General features: G+C 37.7%; 1 protein-coding gene across 4 annotated transcripts in view; it reads right to left on the bottom strand.

Moving 5' to 3' along the window:
• Cpsf3 (cleavage and polyadenylation specific factor 3) overlaps positions 1-25,245 on the bottom strand; it is a 33,584-nt gene extending 8,339 nt beyond the window's left edge. Inside the window, exons 1-15 of one of the 4 annotated variants that reach the window (XM_020178711.2) lie at positions 25,029-25,242; positions 22,729-22,792; positions 21,466-21,563; positions 20,673-20,801; positions 19,005-19,182; positions 18,225-18,314; positions 16,638-16,788; positions 14,366-14,541; positions 13,009-13,167; positions 11,807-11,953; positions 8,801-8,953; positions 6,510-6,618; positions 4,557-4,655; positions 2,925-3,019; positions 1,238-1,325 (exon numbers count right to left, since the gene is read on the bottom strand). In XM_020178711.2, the coding sequence (XP_020034300.2) occupies positions 1,238-1,325; positions 2,925-3,019; positions 4,557-4,655; positions 6,510-6,618; positions 8,801-8,953; positions 11,807-11,953; positions 13,009-13,167; positions 14,366-14,541; positions 16,638-16,788; positions 18,225-18,314; positions 19,005-19,182; positions 20,673-20,801; positions 21,466-21,563; positions 22,729-22,792; positions 25,029-25,078 (1,786 nt within the window). In that variant the 5' untranslated portion in view covers positions 25,079-25,242. The other 3 variants (XM_074049140.1, XM_074049142.1, XM_074049141.1) reach the window with 3 other exon arrangements.
• Positions 25,246-25,258: the final 13 nt, after the last annotated feature.

Below are 25,258 nucleotides of genomic sequence, written 5' to 3'. Positions count from 1 at the left end.
AAGCTTTCCTATGTCTATGGTGACAATGGGAACACAGAAATTGAAATTGGTGGTAAAACACACACCTAGATATAAACACAAGCTGTGTTTCCAGAATTAGGATTGAAGTGCCAGGAGGCTAAGAAATGATTTTAAAAATTCAGCACTCCATATCTGATATCTGTGGGTTCAGCTAGCTGCAATGAAAAATATTTGAAAAAAAAGTACATTTCTGCTGAACATGTAGAATTTTTTCTTGTCATCACTATTCCCTCAGTGTAACAACTATTTAAACTGTATTAAGTTATTATAAAGATGACTTAAAGTATGGGGGGATGTGTGTAGCTTATATGCAAATACATTAGGTACTTGAGCACCTGGGCATCTCTGTGATCCCCTCCTTTACCATAAAGCTAGAGGTTCAGAACACAACATCCCAACTGACAATTTTCAGAAAAAATGTGAATACAGTCAACTGACTGGATGATTAAAAAGACTTCATTTTATAAAAGGGTTCTCAGAATACAATGAACAGAAAGCAACTGTGGAGGTTAAAGCACAATTCAGTATTGGATTGTGTGGCCTGAATTGAATAGAGCAGTACACAGAGGGAAGGTCAGCATGTTTTTAGAGAACAGGGTTAAAAACCTCCAGCCTTAAATCTTTATGCTCTTGTTCTCTGCACCCTTCTCCCTTACTTCACTGCTCCTAGTCTCAGTGCCAGGAACTACTTATGACCTTTTCAAAAGGCCCTCCCTCCTGACCCACCCCACACCCTGGACCTCATCCTCTCTTTTAAAATCTTAGATAAGAACAATGGGTAGTAAAAGGAGAAAACTGACAACTGCCTCTATACATGTTCTGTCCTGAATAATCTGTATGCCCAGGCAAAGACTGTGGTGCAGAACATCACGTAAGAATCTTGGGTAAGGTACTCGTCTCTGGCTTTCATAATGCACAGCTTTGTCTCCTGTGTCACAGGAACATGGGGTGGCCATTGCCCATTAGTTAACTTCAACAAGTTATCAAAGGTTGTCAAAATGATCATTTTTACAATTACCATTACTTAAAACAAACTCAAGAGCCAGGACAAAAGTAAAGACTGATAATAAGCATTGTTATGTAGAAATCTCAAAGATTATACAGCAATGAAAGAAACCCAGAGATTTTATTTCTACTTTGGGAATGAACTGATTTTGAGTTCATAGAAGAGGGAGAAATGAAGGAACAAATTTTAAAAAATGAAATAATTCTGTACCTTTCCTTATTTTTGGATTTGACTGAACTTCTAGTATCACAGTTGTCACTGTGTCTGCGTACATGTCATTAGAAGGGTTTGCCAGCCACTAGAAAGCAAAGGCAGAGTTAGGAAGACAGGGGTATGGCCAAACACAAGCTATAACTCTCCCCACCCAGCCATGCACAATGCACGTGGGGCGGTCCCTTCCAGGACCCACACAGAGACTAGCTGACTTGCTGCTTCTTGAAGTTAATAATGCTAGGCTCCTCTAATTTTCTTTTCATCAAGAAAGCAAAATGTACTAAGCACTTCCTTTGTGGGAAAGGGTTTTATATGCATTATTATTTAGTTCTCATAACAAATAGAATTAACTTCATTTTATAAAAAGGAGGGGCTGGAGATGTGGCTCAAGTCATAGAGCGCCTACCTAGCAAGAGCAAGCCCTGAGTACTAAACCTCAGTACTGCAAAAAAAAAGAGACAGAGAGAGAGAGGGAAGTAACTTGCACAGATAACTCTGGGTACTGGATTCAAACTCAAATTCCTAATCACTTCATGATAGTAGCACAGGCAGTATAGTATAGGTGCTGGGGATGGATGCAGGGTACATGCTAGGCAAGTGCTCTATCACTGAGCTAAGCCCCAGCCTCGAGAGGGCAGTATTTTTAATTCTTTGCTTCTCACATGAAAGCCTGAGATCCCCTGATACTCTTTCATGTGCTCAGTGTTCCAACAAAGTTTTCCGGGTGAATTATTTCAGGAACAAGGGCCCTCCCTATCTTTTTTCATCTCTTCAAACAGCACTTTCACATTCATGGGGACATACTTGGAAAACTTTCTCAGACCTTTGACATGTTATGTCTAGAAACAAAAATACATATTCTGACAATACCTAGTAATGAGCTAAATTAATGTCGCTAATAATTTTTTTTCTTCTGACATTAACATTTTATATTAGTATACGTAGCTTCACATTAGAGATATCTACTGCTTTTGGTACTTTGTTGTTTTTAGCCTTCTGAATCAAATTTAGACTGAAATCACAGAACTGTAGTGGAACCAGTGCTGGCCAACAATTTTTTTTTCTTTTAAAAATCGGTATGTTTGAATAAAATACATACTGTATTTATGTATGTATTTACGTAAATTTATTTATAATTCCACCTTGAGGTAGAGAGAGAGAGACAAGGTGTCTCTCTTTAGTACCAGGATTCACCTTGAAAGTCCTTGAAACTCAGCAGATACCAACCTACCTGAGTCAAACATTTATTTCCTTTTGTGTCTATCTTCACCTAAATTACTATTTCTAGCCTTTTTGATTTGGATTGCTTCATTGTTGTTCACTCTTTAAGGAGTGCTGCATGACAAGTTTGTGTATTGTAATTTAACAATTAAATTTCTGTCTTCAGAATTTTAAGACCTTTGATATAACAGAAGTCATCCTTGAATACCACAAAATCAGTTGAGAGTCCTATGGGAGGCTTGTAACTATTACACATATTAATTATTGAACCATAACTTATTAATAGTTTCTTAGCTACAATAACTACATAGAAAATGCCTAGCCATATTATATTTAAAACTGATCTTGGGAAGAAGGTACATGTATTTTCCAACAAGTTTTTTTCCTTCAACTAGGAAGCAACTAATTTTCTCTATGATTATAGATTTTTTTCCCCCTTGTTTAGTTAATGATCTTATCTTACTTCTAGTACCACCATGCCTGGTTCCTGTATTACAGTAATATTTTTGAATACTTTCAGAGCAGGTTTTTCTTGAATTTCTAATTCTTCTACATCACCTGAAAAAAAAAAATTATAAGATTTATATAACTGCCTTACAAACTTCCGCAGGCATAGTTATTTGTTTCTAAAAACAGCTGAAATACAGCTGCTACATAATGGAAGAATTAGTAACTCATTTGCATAGTACAATAGCTAAGTGAGTTTTTTCAAACTGAAAAATCTCAACACATATTATAAAAATCCATGCAGCTAGGCAGGCTTTCCTTGGACACTAAAGATTTCATCAGCAGACATGTTGGCGATATTCAAGCACTTGTGTTTGTACAAGAGATTCAGCCTTCCACTAGAGTGTGACACTCAATATAAAACTAACTAACTATGGCTGGGGGCCAGTGGTTCACACCCTGTAATCCCAGCTACTCAGGAGACAGAGATCAGGAGGATTGTGGTTTGAAGTCAACCCTGGGCAAACTGTTTGAAAAACCCTATCTTGAAAACACTCTTCACAAAAAAAAGGGCTGGTGGAGTGGATTAAGGTATAGGCCCTGAGTTCAAACCCTAGTATCGCCAAAAAAAAAAAAAAAAAAAAAAAAAAAAGATTAACCAACTACAGCCAACTAGGGAAACTGTCTAGCTGAAGATCAGACTTTACTGTCTTCTTAGTGTACTCTTAATAATCAAGGATTAATTTAGACTCATTTCATTAATTCTGTTATTACCTGTAACTCTCATGTGAGGGTCTAAGGTAAAAAGATTCCTTCTCCTGGTCTGTTTCACAGCAGCCCTCTATGAGTTATGAACAACACATTATTGGAAAGTGTATTTTATAACCTGAAGTGCTCTTGCTTTACTAGAAGGAGAACACATCTTTTATTCATTGCTACTGATCATGTTGAATACACAAAAATCTTTAGTTCAAAATGGCAAAAACAGATTAAATAGGTTTATTATCTCACTGGCCTTTGGCTAATGGCCAGGAACTCTTACAAAACCTGCTGCACAGACTGGTACTGACAGAACCAGAAAACTCATTCTCATTGAGCAAAGGAAAAAAACAGATAAAGAAACTGATAGGCTGGGTACAAGTGACCCACGCCTGTAATCCCAGCTACTCAGGAGGCAGAGATCAGTAGGATCCTGGTTTGAAGCCAGCCTGGGCAATTAGCTCTCAAGACCCTAACTCGAGAAAATGCATCACCAAAAAAAAAAAAAAAAAAAAAAAGGCTGGCAGAATGGCTCAACTGGTAGAGCACCTGCCTAGCAAGCATGAGGCCCTGAGTTCAAACCCCCAAGCTGCCAAAAAAAAACCAAAAAAACAAAAACTGACAATTTAACATCCTTTCCTAGATATAAAATTATCTTACCGAAAAAAAAAAAAAAAAAAAACTGACAGTTTAACATCCTTTCCTAGATACAAAATTATTTTACCGAAAAAGAGAAAGCAAGCTGGGTATGGGGGTGTACACCTGTAATGCCAGCACCTGGGAAGCTTTAGGTGTGAGGTTTACAAGTTTGAGGCCAGCCTGGGCTACATAGTAAGACCATATTTAAAAAAAAAAAGGCAATTAAATGAATATCAATTAACACATATACCTGTCAATTTCTGTAGCTGGTAATAGAGCAAATTAAAGGGCCCAGTATATGGAATGGCTTGGGTTTGTTTCACAGTGCTCATGGCTAGGTCGGTATAATCTGAAAAGAAAATCAGAATACACTTCAAGAAACAGTACCAGTTGAGTGCTGTGGCACAGAACCTACAATCCCAGCTCTCAGGAAGCTGAGGAAGAAGGATCCTGAGTCTGAGCACAGCCTAAGCTACACAGAAAGACCTTGTCTTAACCCCTCTCCCCCAAAACACAAAACAAAACAAAAACCAGCCCAAAACAAACAGAAACAATACCATCCCACAAAATACAAACAGTAAATGTGAACATTTTCCTATGTGAACCGCACCCCATGTAAGCCCAGGTAACAGGATAGCATCCTTATTCCCCAGAACGTTCTGGTCCTTGAACATCTCCAAACCAGCACACCAGCTGTTTCTGCCTGGCAACAACTAAGAACTTTCACCATGTGACACAGCCCTACCTGACTCACAAAGCCTTTACCAACTCTCTAGGCTATTCTCTTCTCACGTCTGATCTGTGTACCTCGACATGGACTGAGCCATACTGGATCAGCTCATCCTAACACTGCTTCCCTCATTACACTGCCATGTCAAGAGCCAGGCTTGTGTTTTAGTACTCTTCAGTGTTCCAGAACCAAGCCCAAAGTCTGACATAAGAGCCAGAGCTCTCTAAGTGCCCAATGAAAGAACAAGTCACACACTCAGATTTGAATACTGACAGTTGGCATATCTCACAGATAAATACCTAAATACTGCTGCTATTTCTAGTCCTTTATAAACACTTATAATTTATCAGCACCATACAAATAAAACTGAACACAGAATTTACCGGACAACAATACCATTATTTACTGGGAAAGTACTTATAGATGGCTCAGAATATATTTAGACACAGAGCTCACATGGAAATGTTTATAAATTCTGGGAAAAAAGCAATTTATAAACTTAAATGTAATCTATTTAACTGTGTAAATTTTTGTTTTTCTCTGTAATGAGCTTCAGTCTGTGTAATACTACAGTCTGGCTACATGGTTGATGTTACTTGAAAGATGCAAGAAAAGTCTAATGTAATACACAAGTAGAGTTTACATTAATTTTTCCCTTTAAAGAAATTATAAAGGATTTGGTTCCCTACTCCTGTTTTTTCAAATAGTAATGAATAAATAGGTTCAGCAAGTGATGCAAAACTAGAGGTCATTAAGGGCTGAGGTAGAGCTTGAATGGTAGAGTGCATGCTTAGTATAGCTGAGGCCCTGGGTTGATCCTCAGCAACACACATATACACACACATACCACCTCCAAAACTGAACCCAAATTTAAAAAAAACAAACAAAAAAACACTATAGGTCATTAAAAAGTAAAATGCTAGCCAGGTATGGTGGCACATGCCTATAATACCAGTTACCCAGGAGGGTGACGCAGGAGGACTACAAATTTAAGGTCAACCTGGGTTACAGAGCAAGACTCTGTCTCAAAATAAAAAATAAAAAGGACTGGAGATGTAGTTCAGTGGTAGAGCACTTGCCTAACGTGCAAGGCCCTGGATTCAATCTCCAGTACCAGGAAAACCAAATAAAACAAAAGCTTACCTGGGGCGTGCAAAAATTACTTCAGGAAATAAAAGTACCACTCTCTGTTAGAAGGGGTAGAAAAGAGAGTGGCCACAAGGTCAGCAGGAGTGGTCAACCTGTCTTACAGGTGAACTTGTAATCAATTAAAAACATGATTTTCTAAGTCACTTGTTTCAATAGTTCAGGGAAGACTTCTATTTCCACAAAGCTACTTAGGTTACTGTCACCTATTCCTATTTTATTATTTGGTTGTTACTTAAAATGTGGCCACTAGATAAAGAGAACTTCTTACAGATTTTCTTTCAATGCTAAGATCAAATTATGTATGACACTGAATAGTATACTTACTGGATAGGTCACAAGGAGAAAGTATGTGATAATTAAAGTTCCTTTTAACAAGTATTCCTGAGACTCGCTGGCCTTGTTCTGGTTTTTTGTCTGCTAAAAAGCCCATGACCTATTTAAAAAAAAAAAAAAAAAAAAAGAAAGCAACTGAAGAAATGAGAAATCTTGTAAAATGTAAATATCTCAGGCAATCATGAATGGACTGGGGAGTGCACTAACCTCATGCTACAGCAAGCAGCATCTTTGCTGCACAAAGATCAGAGCTGACACAGGAAACATTTTTAAGAGATCACAGTAATGACTGCTCAAATACAAAAATCCACCAACATAAACCCCACAATTCTTTTTTTTCCCTGTGGTACTGGGGCTTGAACTCAGGGCCTTCATCTTGAGTCACTCCACCAGCCTTATTTTTTTGAAGGGTTTTTTGAGCTAAGTCTCTCAAACTATTTGCCCAGGCTGGCTTCGAACTGCAATCCTCCTGATCTCTGCCTCCTGAGTGGCTGGGATTATAGGTGTGAGCTACTGATGCCTGGCTCCCACAATATAGCTTCTCTCAACTCCAAATCAATGAATTCATGGGGATAAAAATCACATACTTCAGCCTTGTTTACCTTTAATTAAGCAAGGGCAAACAGCAACTCATTCTAATAGAATAAGTGGAAACAGCTCCACTTCACATAACTTCATAGGGTTATTTTCTCCTTAACTAACTGCTGCTGACTTTCTGAAAAGGAGTGCTCTGCTCCTAGACATGGATTTTAATATAGTGATACCATACTAGAGGAAAAAAAATAAAGCAAATGTGTTTACTCTTTTCACTTTTCAACTTTTTTGGCAATAGTGGGGATAAATCCCAGAGCATGCCAGGCAAACACTGTACCACTGAGGGCCCATGGATGGTTTGAAACAACTACAAGTGTTGGAGAGCAACACTGAAGTAAGAATCTCAGCTTCTCCTAACTTAGTTTAAAGAAGCTTCTTCTAAAATGTGACTAAGGAACTTCTTTTTTCCTCCACACAGCTCTAATGGCAGAGTTTGAGAAATGCAGTTCCAGATTTTCAACTGAGTATCTTATTTTACAAGCACAAGAAAAATGCCATTAGAATGACCTCCAGAAAGTTTTAGGCATAAATACAACCATCTGCTGCTCTTCTTTGCCTCACATCTTAAGTAGTGCTGATTTTTACCCCCTTAATTCAGCTGTAGGAAAGCTATTCGTCAATTAGCTTCTTCGTGTCTGGCTTATTATGTATTGAAGGAATGTTGTAAAGTTAACAGATGTATGACATCTAAAATGTCATATAAATCATTTAAAAGTTTGCGTTAGAGATGTCTTTAAAAAGATTTTTGACTAACAGAAATGCTTCCAGAATCCCTCTAAAATCCCAAATAAGGTTTTTCTTAACTACTCAATTTTAAATTCTAAAACTATTATATTTTACCATCAAAAATGATTATACTTTTAGCCAGGCACTGGTGGCTCACACCTGTAATCCTAGCTTCTGAGGAGGCAGAGATGAGGAGGATCATGGTTCGAAGGCAGTCCAGGCAAATAAGTTCATGAAACCCTATCTCAAAAAAACCTAACCCAAAAAGGGCTGGTGGTGTGGCTCAAGATGTAGGCACTGAGTTCAAAGACTGGTACCTCAAAAAAAATTTTTTTGGTTGGTATTGGGGTTTGAACTCAAGGCTTTGTGCTAGTTAGGCAAGCACTCTATGGCTTGAGGCACACCTCCAGCCCTAGATTTTTTTTTTTAATGTATTCTGTCATATCCACACAAAACATACATGTGTAGAGACCTGGGTCTATCTTCAGATTCTTAGGGAAAATGACAAGAGATGGGCACCACACTGTAGTGGATATAGCAAGAGTAATGAACATGTTTATCCTCCCATGAGGGAAGGAAAAGTAATTGGGAATGCTGATTAAACAGCTATCAAAACTCATCTGCATTAAGATCTAATTTATCTTAAAAATTTTCCATCTGAAGAAATGTACAACCAAAAGAAGCGTAAGAAGCATCAGGATAAAATCCTCATAGAATACTAAGTAGACAGAAATAAACACTGTCTTGATTTGATTAAAGGTGGTTTCTTTTCTTTTCTGTTTTTTGGTTTTTTCTAAGATAGGGTCTCACTATGTAGCGCCATCTGGCCTCAAACTCACTGTCTTGACTTTCCGAGTGCTGGGATTACAGGTATGTACCACAAAGGAAGGTCTATTTTCTTAAGAAGAATACTCTCCTCTGAAGAGAAAACATAGCTGGAATTGGGAACTATCACCTTTTACCTTGGCCAGCTTTTCTCCTCTGAAGTTTAAGGTCACTGCCTCTGTATTCCGAGGATTGTGAACTTCTATGTGAACTTCATCATTATCTTCGTATTCGCGTATCAGTGCTGCTTTCAGTCTGGCCATTTCATTCTGTTCTCCATGGACTAAAATCTACACGTAATAGAAACAGTCTTCATTCAGATGAATCATTAAATAATGGCCCTAATCTGAAGTAGTTAAATTCATGAAACAGAAATACACTTGCAACTTTGAAACTTTATTAGTTTCAAGGAACCTCAAACTTGTGTAGACCTCTTTACTTTGTTTAGCTTTAAAAGATCCTTATGTGCATCCATTTGTTTTTTTTTTGGTGGCACTGGTATTTGACCTCATGCTTGCTAGGCAGGTGCTCTACCACTTGAGCCACTCCACTAGCCCCTATGCATCTGTTTTAAAAGAGAGTAAAGAAACCCCTTTCCTACATCCTTACATCTACATGGTTCTTTTCTATTCTTGCTATCTGAAAATGTTCACTTTTCTTTAGGTTTAAAATGAAGGTTTCATGAAGGGGGGAAAAGCACTTTCTGATAGTTTCTTCTGCTTATTAAGGCAAATGCAAAGGGCTGGTGGAGTGGCTTAAGTGGTAGAGCATAGAGCATCTGCCTAGCAAGCATGAGGTCCCAAGTTCAAACCCCAGTGCCCCAGGGAAAAAAATAAAATTAAATGAAAAGCAAATAAAAACTTTCTGAAGCAAATGAACTGTTTAGAGGGAGATTTGCAATGATCATACTAGCTACCAGTCACTTTCTATTCATATTTTTTGTTGTGCTTTTTTAAAAAATTTTTTTTTTCAGACAGGATCACACTATGTAATACAGGCTGGCCTTGAACTCTTGATCTCCTGCCTCAGCCTCCTGAATGTTGGCATTCCAGACATGAGCCATCATGCTGGCTTTCTGTTTACATTTATAACCTCTATTTTCCAAGACAGGTCACTCCTAGCTTCCAGACCACTGGCAGACAGTTCCTGTCTGGCTAGCGAACCATGGCCAGTGTCACCCCTGGGAAGAGGCTGGTCACCTAGGGGTGAAGGGTCCAGGATGAGCTGCCTGAGCACAATCCTGGCATTGCTAGGTACTAGCTATATAACCTTGACCAAGTTACTCAACATCTCCGTTGCTTGTCTACAAAACAGCTGTTAGTTGTGAAGGTTAAACAAGTCGATTCATGTAAAACATTAGTGTGGTGTCTGGCATTTGCTAAATACCTAATAAATCCTGGCTATTATAAACTACTACCATTAATACTCCTGAGTTATCATTTCATAGCTATACTTTTGCTGGAGCAGGTCATTGGAGGAAGGTAAGCACCAAGTTCAACCCAAGGATTTAAACTGTAAGCACAGATAGAATCTGGAAAGCAATGAGATGAAATGGGACCAAGGATAACATAGCAGAACATAGATTTCCTTCCCTGGCTTGAAAATCTGGAGGTCATCCATGAACCACCTATACCAGAAAAAATGTGGGTGGAGTCTACACTACACTCAAATTCTACATGCTATGTGTAATGCTAAGAAGGCAGTAAGTGATTTTCTCTGTCAAAGAATCTGTGCACTAAGGGCCAGTGGCAAATATTTACAAGAACTATCATGCTTGAAAGAACTCAAAAACATGTACAAGAAGTGATGCTCACCAGTATGTCACCAGAGAGCTGAAAATCTAAACCACAGTAAGACATCACTCACACTAGCCAAAAGATGAAACAACACAAGCATCTGCCAGCAGACAATGGATAAACAAAATGTATACACATATAATGGAATACTACTCAGTGAAAGGAGGTATGAAATTCTGACATGTAATATGCTATCACACGGATGAACCTTGAAAGGATCAGAAGAGTTGTATGACTGTTCTTATGAAATATCTAGGAGAGTCAAATTCACAGAGACAGGAAGTAGATTAGAGGTAGCCTGGGACTGAGAAGAGAAGAGAATGGGGAGTCACTGGGTACAGTTTCTGTTTGGGGTGGTGAAAAGTTTGAAAAGAGGCTGGTGAAATTGTATAACGCTGTGCGGGTAAAGCTACTCATTATGCGCTTAATATGATTAAAGCTGCAAATTGTATGCACATGTATTTTATAATAAAAATATTTTACCACAGCAAAAGAAACTAACAAAAGGCCATTTCTCTAAGCTATCTTCCACTATATTTCAGAAAGGGAATTTCATGCATTTTTATAGACACGTTTCCACAGTATCCTTCCATTTAAAAGTATACATTGTTTTCAGCTGACCCCTCATCCTAACCCCACCAAAGTATGTAACTATTACTATTATTACCTGAAACTTAAAATATAAACAAGTCACACTAACAAGCAGCTATATATATAAATGTGACTTTTTTCTTTTTTTGCTGGTACAGGGGTTTGAACTCAAGTGCCTTCCACTTGCTAGGCAGGCCCTCTACCACTCGAGCCACACCCCTCCCCAGTCCTTATGTGTCATATATGTTTTACTATGATGACTTATCTTTCTCCTCTTCAAATTATCCTTGCACTGTTCGATATTATTATTAACCATTTACTATGCACCGGGAATCAGATGAGGTGCTTTAGATATATGTCATCTCATTTTGTCCTCACGACGACCTTCTGAGGTATTATCATCCCTATTTACAATGAGGCACAGAGAGGCTAAGCAACTTGCCCAGATTACAAAGCACATAAGGGATGAAGCTAAAATTCAAATAAACTGTCACACTCCCAAGTCTGCTCTTAAGTTATTGGGTGGATAGCAGAGAAGAGAAAGAACACTAGAGTTGGGGAGATTTGGATAAAAGTTAGCATAAAATGAAGAAAATGAAAGGATGCAGCTTGCCTGACACAAGGGGAGCTATAAAGGTCAAAGCACAGCAAATGGCCTGCTCATAAATTAATGCTTGATTTGTGAGCTGACTGCTGTACAGTTTCTTGGGTATGCTCTTTTCCTCTTTAGACTATGAATCAAATTCAAGGACTAACCACATGAGGAGGTTTCAAAGCACGAATAAATTCACTGGTTTGCTGGTAATCTGTGTGAGCAGAGAAAGAAATGTAATCAACAGACATTTTCAGTGGTAACTTCTGCCCAGACATGGTGGTGATTTCTTCAGGCTCAGACATGATATGCTGCAAAAAAAAAAAAAAAGAAAAGAAAAGAAAAGAAAAGAAAACACAAACTGTCTGATTAGAAAAGAAAAGGTACATTCATTCTCTTTTTGTTTTTCATGCAGTCATACCCTTTTATGTTAGATTTTAGGACCTTCAGCACAAAGATCATTCTAACACTACTGACTTAGGAAGTATCAAATACTCATTTCCTTGATCAAGTAAAAATTTAATCAGGAAAGTAAGAAGATTACCTAAAACTCAGAGTATCTAGAATGCTGGCAATAAAATTTCGTAACTAGAAAACACCTGCATTCCCAACTCTTCTCCTGATCTAGAAAGGCACTCACCAAATATCAAGATTTCCATAAAACACATGTATTTTTCTAGTCTGGAAATCTACTTTAAATATATAACCTAAATTCTCTAGCTGACTTTATAGAGAATCGGACAAAGTAATGCAAATGATTAAAATGAGGCATCACATCAAATTTTTTCAAAATAAATGCCAACAGAAAGAAGACAGGAGAATGTGTTGTGTGGACATTCATAAATTGCTTTTAAGTTCTGCATACACTTTCTACAATGTCTACATCCCTAGGAGCTAACTGCAGCCATTTAATACTAGTAGGAAGAAGGGCAGTCAATCCAGGCACAGCCTACTGCTTTTTAAAAGAATGTGTCACAGGCTGAGCAGCCCTAATCCAAAAATGAAAACTTTTTGAATACAAAAGATTAGTTCTCTTGCCCATGCAAGAGAACTACAAAATTTGTGTAAGTAAACTCCTTCTTCTGATGAGGGTTTTAAAATTTGTCGCAGTTGGTTCCTATCTGTCTATCTTACTCATAACCAGCTAAGCACTTTTTAAACTTTAAAATGTGTTCTAATCTAGATATCTTGTTATGTCATTCAACAAATGCATAGTTCTTCATTTTACAAACATCTCCAGCTACCTATTTCCATTCTCCTTTCTTTTATGCTATTAAAGAACTACTTCAGAGGAAAAACCTATGTAGATATTGCCCCTCTACAATTTTAATTAGGAGTGATACAGTATTCTAAGACCATAACTGACCTTGGCAAGTGTACCTTCTACACAGTACCCTGCTATGATGACGCCATTCCTCTTATCAGTACACCAGCTTTCAAACAACTCTCGGGATAAGCCACTTTGCATCATGCCTGGGGAGGCCATTACAACACTGGGGCCGATGTCATCAAAATGGTCCATGCTCTGAGAGACAAAGGAACAAATAGTAAAAGTATTTTAACTACCAGGGTTTGACAAACTGTTCTTCATTTTTAAAGAACAAAAACTGATGTAAAAGGGCCTTGATAAGACTAGTCAACATTTTAAGTTCAACTGCCAAGTTTTAAAATTAAACTTATTCAAAGGACTACTTCAATATATGAGGATAAAGCCACCAGAACAATTTAGGCCTGCAAAAATAGAAAAACAAAGTGAGAAACAGCTGTAGGCTTACATTCATCTTCCCAATTATGCACAGCTAAAGGGCATGAGCAGTATTTCCAATGCCTGGAACAGGCAGAAATGTAAGAGTCAAAGGGGTTCCTATCTACCTAAGACAGAATCTTCAGGAATTTTCCCTAAGACCCACAATGGCTTTGCATACTTGTAATTTTTTTATCATTTATTATTTTAATCTGGGCAACATATATACATATGTACAAAATACCTGTCAGAATTCTTTATATAATTTCATTTGATTTACAAAAACAGGATAGCAATATAACTTGGGTCACTAATACTATATAAAAATAAAACTGATGAAACTGTTGTAAAGATCAGTATCTTACAATGATACAAACCATTCATCTACCACATTTCAATCTATTCAAAGGGCTGAGAACTGTGCTAAATCTATCTGCAAACCAACAGACGACTTGGAATAACTAATTCAAGACCCTTCTGCCTCAGCTTCTTAAATGCTAGGATTATAGGTGTGTGCCATCGTGGCCTCCATGAATATTTTGAGCATACCTAGAAATCTAATAAAAATTTAACATTGTTTCTAGGGAAAACTTGACTTAGGCAATGACCTTAAAAAGAGCAAAAGATTATTTAGTGGTTATAAATATTGAGAATGTATGAAGACTTGGAATAAGTGGCAAAATCTGCTTAAGTCAAAAATGAATGTCTATACCCCCAGCACTCAGGAGGCTGAGGCAGGAGGACCATGAGTTGAAGGCTATCCTGGGTTACACAGTGAGATCCTGTCTCAAACAAAGAAACAAACAAACAAATAACAACAAAAAACCAACATTGTCAGTTGCTGCAGTTTTGATGTCAAGGAGAAAAATGATGCCTGAAGGCAAGTCTTCAGCAGAAAAGTCAGCCAGCGGGTCCCTCCACTTCAAGGGCTGATCTGTTTTATCCATCTTTGTCTTCCTCTCCTCCATAGGCAACTCACCTTTAAGTTACTGATGTGTTTGAAAACAAATGGGTTATTGATGTTGATCTGTTTGCGGATTTTGTCGTTCATGGCATTTACATATGTCTGGTACACTGCCATACACTTCTTTGCCAAAGATGATGCGTAATATATTGGAATGTCATGTAGTTCTGGGTGATTCTGCCAGTACTCATCTAGAGTGATTTCACAAGAAACAAACATCACTTTGCTATGTGGCATGAATAATTCAAACAAATGACACCCTTAAATAATTTTTAACAATTCAGACAATCAAGAAATTAAGTACTACATGACTATATTTTAAAGAGTTTAAGAAAAACTCTCCTGGTCCTTGTAAACTTAAACTTATTTCTAAACACTAGTATAAAACCTTAAAAAAAAAAAAAAAAAAAAAGCCGTGATCACAGACCAAAGATGTGGAACTTTTGGAAATGATTCATTTAAAAAAAACCTTTTTTTGTGGGACTGGGGCTCAAACTCAGGACTATGAGCTTGCAAAGCAGGCACTCTACCGCTTGAGTCACACCCGCAGCCCATTAAAAGTTTATACTGAGTAACAGACCACAACTCAGCCCTGAGAGATTTAAATTCTGTAATGGTTTTAAATAAAAGAATATTACTAAAATTTCAAGCAGATTTATTGGCTGCTGATTATAAGATGAGACTGCCAAACATGTTAAACTGATTTTGAACACATAAAAAAGTAGTCCTAGGCTACAAAATGGCTCAAGTGGTAAAGTGTCTGCCTAGGAAGTGTGAAGACTAGAGTTCAAACCCCAGTACTGCCAAAAGAAAAAAAAAAAGTATAGTCTATTATTCTATAACTGTATTAAAAACAAACAAACCAACTATTAAGCAAACCATTTCTGTGTCACTAATGGGCAATATACCTTCAAATGAAAACTTATTTTAAGTGTAACTCTCATTAACTCACACTGATTCCCATGCGTTTGCACAGAAAAAATGCACTAAATGCTCAGTATGGAAGTCACAGGCACGTCTCATCTTCAAAGCAGCTTTGTCTTCATCCAGCAGATGAAGAGCTGACTATAAAAGGCCAGATAGTGTGGAAAAGTTGGTTTTTTATGTGGGTCTTAGTGCTAAGTCTATACAAGGGCAGGGAATTCCCGTTTCTCCTGTGGCTAATCTTGTTCATGTTTTTTAGATGTCAGTAAAAATTTTACTAGTGTCAGAGTTTGGAACATATACTGCTGCAATTTCTTACATACTGTGAAAGCAGACTACATTCCAAGATCATATCACAATTTTCCTTTTTGTATTTTTAGGAACAAATTTTGAATACTGATTTAAAAAAAGCTGAATAACTTGCCTAACCTGCCCAAGGTCATATGGCTAGAACACAGATGAGAGGAAGCCTGTGATTTGAATGGCTGTCCTCTCTCTCGTCTCTATCACACTACATACCAGGGAGAATGCAGGGAAAGGGGCAACTAATTACATAAAGCAGTCCTGCAGGGCTCATGAAAAGAATCATTCCATGCTCTGATGGTGGAGTGACCAAATAAAAATACCAAATGCCCATTTAAACTTCAGAGAAACAAAATATTCTTGGTTTTAAAATACATATTAAATATGTGGGAGAGTATGCTGAAACCTTAGTCATCTGAAATTAAAATTTGACTGGGTGACCTACATTTTCATCTGGCTACCCAGTGTGTGATGACAGCATGTTTTACCTTCCTAATTTCCTCTGCTTTTCACATGTTTGGTTATGAAGTCTTCATTTCAAGTCTTCTAAGGACTACTTTAACTTGCAGTTAGAAAAGAGGAACAATCAGGAGAAAAAGACTGGATTGGATTATGATTTAGAACATGATTTTTCCCCTGCAATGTGGTATTTACAGATGTAATATTTCGTTGTTTTTTTCTTTTTTGGATGTACTGGGGTTTGAACTCAGGGTCTCAAATTCACTAGGCAGGACCTCTACCACATGAGCCACTCCACAGCCCATATCCTCTATAAATATTAAAATGACGAATACCCTTACTGACAAAACTTTCCATACATCTTGTTTACTTCCCAAAAGTAGAACCGGTAGTCAAAGAATATGTGTATGTTAAGACTTCTGATGCTGATGGCAGGCGCTCTAACACTTGAGCCATTCTGCCTGCCCTTCCCTGGATTCTTAATAGCACCAAACTCCATTTTTGAATGAAGAAACTGAAGCTAAGAAAGATGGAATAAGTATCCAACGCCATGTTAATATTTTGGTAAAATGACACAAGATTTTAATAGTGTCCCAAATACCTAGAATCAAGAGCAGCTCTTGAGCCCTTCCAAGAGCAAAGACAGGAATGAGTCCTCTGCCCCCTCTATTGACAATGTCATGGACAGTGTTACAGAACCTGGCTTCTCGCTCTTCACGTTTCTCGTGGATATGGGTCCCGTAAGTAGATTCCTAAAGTGGGTTAGATATATGAGACCAAGACCAACCATCTCCAAAGAATTCAAAAGTTAAACATTAATGAAATGCTAAGGCAAACAGATTCATTTCTCCATTACCATGCCATTAACCTGAATATAAGTTGTTATAAGATTAATTGCGAAGAGCAAACAAAAATGTACGAATTCAAATCTAATAAGAACATTTCAAATAATGGAATTAGGAAATAGTACACGTATGCACAAAAATGTATCTTCTCCCCTCAAGATAATTTTGCTATGTGTTTTTTCCTCCCGCCTGAGAAGACAAAGCTTTTAAACTAGAAATAAATATTGTTTCTTACACTTCTGTTCAAGAACATGCCCTAAAGTCTTACTATAGTGAGCCACTGCACTCTTTGGTAGCTTGTAAGGCCCCAATTCAGACTGACTGAATCAGTCTGTATTTTAACAGTGCCATCAAACAAGTTGGAAGCACATTAAAGTTTGAGAAGCACTGCTCTAAAACACCAGATATCATGAAAATATCTACTTGTTCTGACAGTTGAAAAAAATAAATCTTCTTTTCAATTAATTTCAGTTTCCATGGTGAGTATATCATGAGCTGAGTCACAGCTGATGCACTCAGCGCGTTGCTGAGCAACAGCCACTACTCTCAGACTTCGGCATTTGGAGGGGGTAGGTGGTGGAACCAAATGTTCTTGATGTTCTTGTGTGTACCAGAGGCTGAGAACAGCTTCCATTTCTTGATGCCACTGTCAATAACACACTTTTTTTTTTTAATTTGCACCCCTCAGTATCCCACAAAAGAGCTTCTGTACACTGTTCACTTTTCTTGTGTCCTTGGGACCTACAAACTACTAGGCAAACAGAGCCTATAAAAATGAGCAAGTGACAAGTAGCATGTGAGAAGGGTCAAAAGAGCACCACTGCAAAGGCAGTGGGTCACACCATTTCTAAACAACCTTTAAGATGCTCTCATAATACGCCAGGCTCACCTGTAACCCTAGCTGCTCGGGAGGTGGAGATTATGAGGACTGTGGTTTGAGACCAGTCTGGCAATAAGTAAACAAGACCCCATGTCAATCAATAAGCCACATGCCTTTGATCCCATCTACTAAGAGGCGTAGGTAGGAGGATCATAGTCCGAGGCCAGCCTATGTAGAAAACAACTAAAGCCAAAAAGGGCTGGGGCATGACTCAAGTGGTAGAGCGCCTGCCTAGCAAACAGGAAGCTCTGAGTTCAAACCCCAGTACTGTCAAAAAAAAAAAAAAAAAAAGTCTTTCTATAAACCTGGGGTAACTAAACAGAGTACCCAAAAATTTTATTATACTCTAAAACTCCATAATTTTATATCCAGTAACATTATGAACATGAGATTATTATTTTCTTCCACTAGAAAAAATTCTGTTTATATTACACTAATTACAATACAATACATTAATACTTACAATGATAAGAATATCAGGTTTGATGTTAGGAATTTCAGCTGCCATTAGGTGTCTATCTTCTTGTCTTGAGAAATCACCTGTGTACAAAAGCTGTGAAAAAAATAAAACTAGAAAATTAGGATTTGGGGAAGGCCTCACTTTGCTAGTGAACATTTTAATCTTATAAAATCTAATAGCAAGAAATTTAGATGCAATGCTGTGTCTAATTCAAAATGTGTAACTTTGTGAAACCACTAAAATTCACCCCGTGTTTCAATTATTTGATGTAACTATGAAAATAATATATTCCAGAATCATCCCACAAAGTTTATGTCCATAGACTTGAGAAGGGCTCTAAACTTCTTAGAGAAAAAGGGCATTGCTAATACAGAAAGGAATCTCCAGAGGTCATGGAGGCACTGGCTATAATGGAAGATAAGTAATAGGAGGAGCACAGCAAATTCCATATGAGAATGCTATTTCCTGCTTATGTCCTGTACTCTGGAGCGAAGTGCAAGAATAAGTGACTTGATGATCTATTGTTTAACTCAATGTGCAAAAATTTCAATATATGAATAGCTACAAAAAAATTTAGGACAATATTACACAAGAAGATTGGTTTTTAACTCTGTCCACAAAGAAGACACACCCTAAAAGGAAAAAGCCAAGGCCACACCAAGGGGTAAAGCATATGTTTCAGTGTTTTGACGCTCTGCCACTTTTAGGAAATTTTAACTACTACTTGGTGGCATGAAGTTCGCGCCGATTTCTCTTGGAGACAAAGGGCCTGAGCTAGCATACCTTCACGCCTGCAATCTCGATCATGAACATGGCGGCTCCCAGGACATGGCCTGCATGGTAACACCAAAATTTGATACCTGCAACTTCCTTAACTTCGTGAAAGTTGATAGTTTCAATTTTGTCCATGCTTTCTTCCAAATCCGTTTCAGTGTACAGCATGTCATCTGCTGATATGTTACTAAATTTTGAAAGATGCCAACAAAAACAATTAAGTGTAAGATTTTTCAAAGGTCTTAGAATTCAAAGAAACTGTCTGTGGATGACATATGCATGAAAATATTTCCTAAAGACATAGCACAGGGTTTATGCTGTTTAGACTCTCACAGATGCACTCTTTACTCTATGATGATAATAAGAATATTCAGTATGCATTGCTACAAAGCTCTCAACTTTAAGCAAAGTGCACAGGACATTCAAAGCACTCTCAATTTTAACTAAAACTTTGTATATAAAGACAAAGTACTCTTTAACACAGGATTTCTCAACTTTTTTTTTGTGCCCCAACATTCCTGAGAAATAATACATCCACTGACACATGGCAGAGACTCTCACACTGGAAAAGGAAAAATTTTCTCTACAAAGTTGAGTATAAATTACTTAACCTCTATGTACCTTAGTTTTATCATAGGTAAAATAGGATTTATAAAACCTGAATCATAAGTTGGTGTGGAGAGAAAATCAGTTCATACATGCTAAGAACTGAGGACTATGGCTAGCAGGTAGGTAAGCATAGTTTAAATTGAACTAGCTTTTTTTTTTTTTTTGATGGTACTGGTGTTTGAGCTTAGGGCCTCTGGCCTGCTACACATTACCTAGCTTTATTAAGGATAACTTTTGCATTCCTTTATATTTACATATGAAGAATATCAACATCTTAGCTACCCTTGAGTTAAGTTAAATAGTCAACTTTTGATTTTTTTTTTTCAGATCTGTTTTCTTTTTCCTTGGTGGTCGTACTGGAGTTTGAACTTAGGACTTTGCACTTGCTAGACAGGTGCTATACTGCTTGATCAATGCCTATAGTCATGTTTTTTGTTTCTTGAGACAAGGTCTTACTATGTAGCCCATGCTGGCCTAGAACTCATGATCCTTCTGCCTCAGCCTCCCAAGTGCTAGACTACAGATGTGCCCCACCCACCTAGTCAACTTTTAAAGTTTTTTTTTCTTCTCTCTGATCAGATAACACAAAATAAGAATTTGGTTATATTACTGCTTAACATAGTTTGTTATAAATTTTTTTTTATTATTCATATGTGCATACAAGGCTTGGGTCATTTCTCCCAGTTTATTATAAATTTTAATGAAACTATGAAATGTTATTTACAGAGTATTTCTATCATAGCTTATGACCTATGTAAGTTTAACAAAGATTTAAAAGGATATAAAAACTTTGGGGCTGGAGAAGTGGTTTAAGTGGTAAAAGCACAAGGCCCTGAGTTCAACTCCCAGTGTCGCTTATTACTGAATGACTAAATTACTGCTATATTTGAGAATAAAGAATGCCGTATTTCACAAAACAAAACAGGGAGGGCGTGGGGGAAGGGGGGAGAAATGACCCAAACATTGTATGTACATACGAATAAAAAAAAGAACAACAAAAAAACAACAGTCTATATCTTGAAACACATGTACCATGTAAAACCTATATAATCTAATAAAGTAACTTACCTAACTTTGACATAATCTGAAAGAAGCCATCTATAAATAGCTTTTGTGGCATGAGTCATAAATGTTCTTCCTTTGAAACTTGTCTTCTGTAGAAACCAGGGCAAAGCTCCACAATGATCCAAATGGAAACTTAAAAAAAGAAACAATGAGATTCTGTTATTCTTAAAATATCGTCCACCAGGTTCTGTATGAAATTAAATCGCTATTGACTGGACAAAAACAGTTCCACAAAACAATTACATAGAATACTTTCAGAAAGCCAAGAGTAGGTATGTGCAGAGGGATGGAATGATGCACACAGCTCTAGTGCAGAAAAGATTTTAAAAGCATTTTTTTTAAATAGCAAAAAACTTTATCAGTGAATAATTAAAGAGGTAAGAATACAACCAAATCTTTTTTTTTTTGACAGAATTATAATGAATACTTTAGTGGAATAAAGTTGAAATGTCACTATTTATAAATAAACTTCTTATAGAAGAACGTGACAAGATAGTGACATCAAAGAGATATCCTAAAGGGATTCTCCTGCTTTCCCATTTGATAATGACTCAAGGTATGCACTATTTCCTGCCCACTTACTCACTGGATACACACAAAGATAGATGAGTAAGTTTTTTCTAGTAAATTTCTCTAGTCTGTGATGACAAAATATACCATTGGATTGAATAAAGGTATTTACAATATCCTTACTAGTAGAAATTTTTTTTTTAAAACAAAATCTCAAAAAAAGAAGGAACAATCTTGATAATAAAAGTCCTTGAAAAACAGTGCTGTTATAAAGCGAGACACTTACTGACTAATTAATAGGAGATCAATCTCAGCTGGGTCAATCAAATCAATGTATGGTAGAGCATCCATTCCTTCTAGGCCAGGGTGGATCCCACAGTCCAGCTGAAAGAGGTAGGGAAAAAGATCACAATCTCCTACACATTTCATTAAAATTCATTCAGCAAACAGCCCAATTAACTGATTTATCACCTACATAATCAAGATGGACTCAATATACTAACACTTGGTATGCAATTCTTAGTAAATCTGGGAAAGGTACCATTAACAACTCTAACTGCTCAAAATTCAAAATGTAGCTCACTCTTAAGAGTCAGAGATGCAAAATATAAGACATCTTTCCAGCTTCTTTTGGTGGTCACTTTAAAAGTGAACCCTTTTCCAAGAACTTTGATATCATAAAATGGTGTTTTAAAAGTTCATAGATGTATTTATTATATCAAATCTGACTACTATGAAAAAACAATAATTAAAAGTGGGAACTTCCCACTTATAATCATCAGGAAAGGCATGACGGAACAAATTCATAAAGGTTGGTCATTCAGGATTTATTTTATAAGGGCGTTACTAATAAATAAAACAAATGCCTAAAAAGATGGCTATGTCTGACATGTTCTTTTAAGATTGGGAGAAGCAGAGAGAAAGAGGAACCAAAGAAACATGAAGTACTGACTCCTTTTCTAAGGAGGATCCTTAGAAACCACTCTTGTAATCCCTCTAGCTCTCAGGCAAGAAAATAGGCTCAGAGAAGCAGTGACTAATGGTACGTAGGTAAATTAGGGCTCAATCACCACATGCTGCACAGGGGTGCCCAGAGCTTCATGTATGTTCAAGGCAGGCAATTCTTTGGTGTCTTCCACTGGGGTGAGAAAACTAGGTTGTCTAGGCCCTCCAGGAATGGAAGAAGGACTTCAAAGAAACAAGAGTTCTGCAGATCCAGTTGATAGTTTTATAATCTTAGAATGTATCTTCTTAGATTAATATTTTGTCAAATTATTAAGTACAAGTGTGTATTGGTTTTTCTCATTAGTATTATATATCCTGGACTACATGAACTGTAACATTGGTGGGGGGGGAGCTAAACAGATAACTATTTTACTAGAAAAGACCTAACACCCAATACAGACATAGCCATATTGTTAACATGAGAGCAAAAATAATAATTTCTGCAGCTAGTGGTGTAGTTCAGTGATAGAATACATGCTTAGCAAGCACAAGGTCCTAGGTTCAAGCACCAGCACCCAAAAATAATCGTAACAATAATAATTACCATTATTTTTCTTCCTTTGAACTCCAGAATAATGCATGATCTTCCTACTTCTTGCCCAGCTCCACTGTAAACATTCAAGGAAGAGAATTACAATGATTTTAAAAACAACAAAACTGAGCCTGAATCTGGTCGTGGTGGCAGTGCCTGCAATCTCAGCATTCAGGAGGCTGAAGCTTTAGGATTTGAAGTTCAAGGTCAGCCTGGGTGACATAATGAGATCATGTGTCAAAAAATCAAACCCAGCCCCTCCTCAAAAAAAAAAAAAAAAAAAAACCAAAATCGAGCCCATCAATCTTTATTGCAACTTACTGCATCCCATCTAATGACAGCACTCACTTAAAAATTCTGAGGCAAATGAAAGTTCTCCAAAATGACAAAGAGAGGAAAGAACAGTGTCAATATAGGAAAAGATAAAAACTAATCCTTGGGAATTAAGAGATTTTGCATAAAACTGAGATAAAGAGGTCCAAATCTGAGAAACCCAAAGATTAAATTTAATCTTCTGAATGTTAGAATTAAATTATGATGTATTTAAAATGTAAAGTAGCAGTTGTGCAGATTATGTTAATAGTTCTAAAAAGAGCATTTAAACAAATAAATGTTCTTCAAGACTCTCATTAAGATCATAACAAGCATTTACCAAATAGCTTAAATTTAAATGCTTATTTTATTCACATTATGAATTTCAGTCCCTTTCCCTTTTACCTTGTTAATTTCTTCTTAAATTTATAAAACAGCCACAATTTCCAATTATCACAAGGTACACCTTACCCTTTCAGATCCCCTAAACTTCTTTGATGTCTTCTGCCAAACATTCTAGCTCACAATTCGCTCACTCCTTCAAAAACATTAAGAGCCTCTACTTGCTACGCACTATAATAATCACCTAGGATACAGAAATACCTACTACAGTGACCTGACCACAAGAATTCAAGTCTCCCAGGAGACAGACATGAAATGGGTCTATCCAAACACAGAAGTTCTTAAGTTGGACCCTGACAGCCTATCCCACCTCATCTGCTAATGTGTTAGCCACAGCCACGAAGAAACTGGCCATGAGTTGTAACCGCTCTCATTTTTACGCATGCCACCTCTGCCCCTACACTGTCTTTAATTTGTAGTCATGCTCACACATCACACTTTCCAGGATACATAAGATACGCCTCTCTTCAATGTTATAAAGTCCTTCTCCATACTCTTCCAGCACTCAGTGCAATGCCTACTTGTACCATGTGAGAGCTGTCATTTACTGAGTACCTCCCATGGTTTTTAACCTCCCAATGTATGTTATAATTCCTTATGAGGAAATGGGGTCAGTGTGGTTGTCCTAGTAAGTGCAGAGACTAGATTTCAGGTCTGGCTCCAATGTAACTGTCTTTTACACTTGGCTCTGCAATTGCCTCCAAAAGGTTGAAACCTATGAACCCAACCCTGTGTCTGGTGAGGTATTTGACACTTGTTCACTGTGTGCAGAACATGAGAGAGTTGACAGGTGTGAATTAAACACATGGAAACTTGGGTTACATTCCCAGTAGGTGCTCAATGAATGCTTATTGAATGAGTGTGTAAAGGGAATACTTTCTACCTTTTGAAAAATGTACGGTTTGTGGGGCTAGCTAATATTTAACCAATATTAACAATAAATATTTATGGATGCAAATTGCTCACTCACAGGAATAAGTTCCCCTTGTATTACACAATGGAATGCAACTCCATTGATAGACCAGTCTCCTGATGGCAATAAAGGCCTGAGTTTTTGTTCTTAACACCTCTGCTTTTTCTCTTTTCCAATTTCCCACCCTATTCTGCTTGGATCTGAGCTTTGAAGGTTGCAACTCATAGCCAAGGCCCTCATATATTTCCTCTCTCTCATATCTTGGTATATTGTCAGGTCCTGGAGATAGTAAGATGCAAATTTAGTTTTTTCTTGCACCGTCCCAGCCTTATCATGGTCCTCCGCTCACCTGTCGGTTCCCTCAAGGCTTGCCCTGATGTGCGAGATCTGGGTTTCTGCTAATCGACAACACGGTTTTTTACAAAAGTACCCAACGGCCTGAAATAACTTCCCCTCGCCCCCAACTCCAACATACCCGTCCCTGTGATTGAAGAAAAAGCAATCCCGTTAACCTAGCAGGCCCCTCCGATCAACGATTCTCCAAACCCCTTGGGTGTGAAAGGCCTGGCCCGCAACTGAGGACGAGGGCAGGCTGCCAGGCATGCTGGAGGGAAGCGACTGAGAGGTCGGCCCTTCCTCGCTCTCACAAAACCCGAAGCCTCACTCCCTTTGTAGGGTCCCTTACAGGGGTCGGATCAGCAGCTGGTCGCTCTCTTCTGCAGGAATCGTAGACATCCTGGAAGTCTCAGGAGATATGCAAATGAGGAACACGTTCCCGAAGTCTTTCTAAATTGGAAGAACAGTCACCAAGAATTTAAGAAAAAACGCCATCCACCAAGACACAACTTCCGGTATCTGGCCCGCCACGGCAATAAGTTCCTCCCCCCGACTTCCGGTCGGGGAACCAGTCTCGGA

Source organism: Castor canadensis, chromosome 12 (assembly GCF_047511655.1).
Source record: "Castor canadensis chromosome 12, mCasCan1.hap1v2, whole genome shotgun sequence".
In the NCBI taxonomy this organism is placed as follows: domain Eukaryota; kingdom Metazoa; phylum Chordata; class Mammalia; order Rodentia; family Castoridae; genus Castor; species Castor canadensis.
Note: the sequence above shows the minus strand (reverse complement) of the source record. Positions and strands in the feature narration are given on the sequence as shown.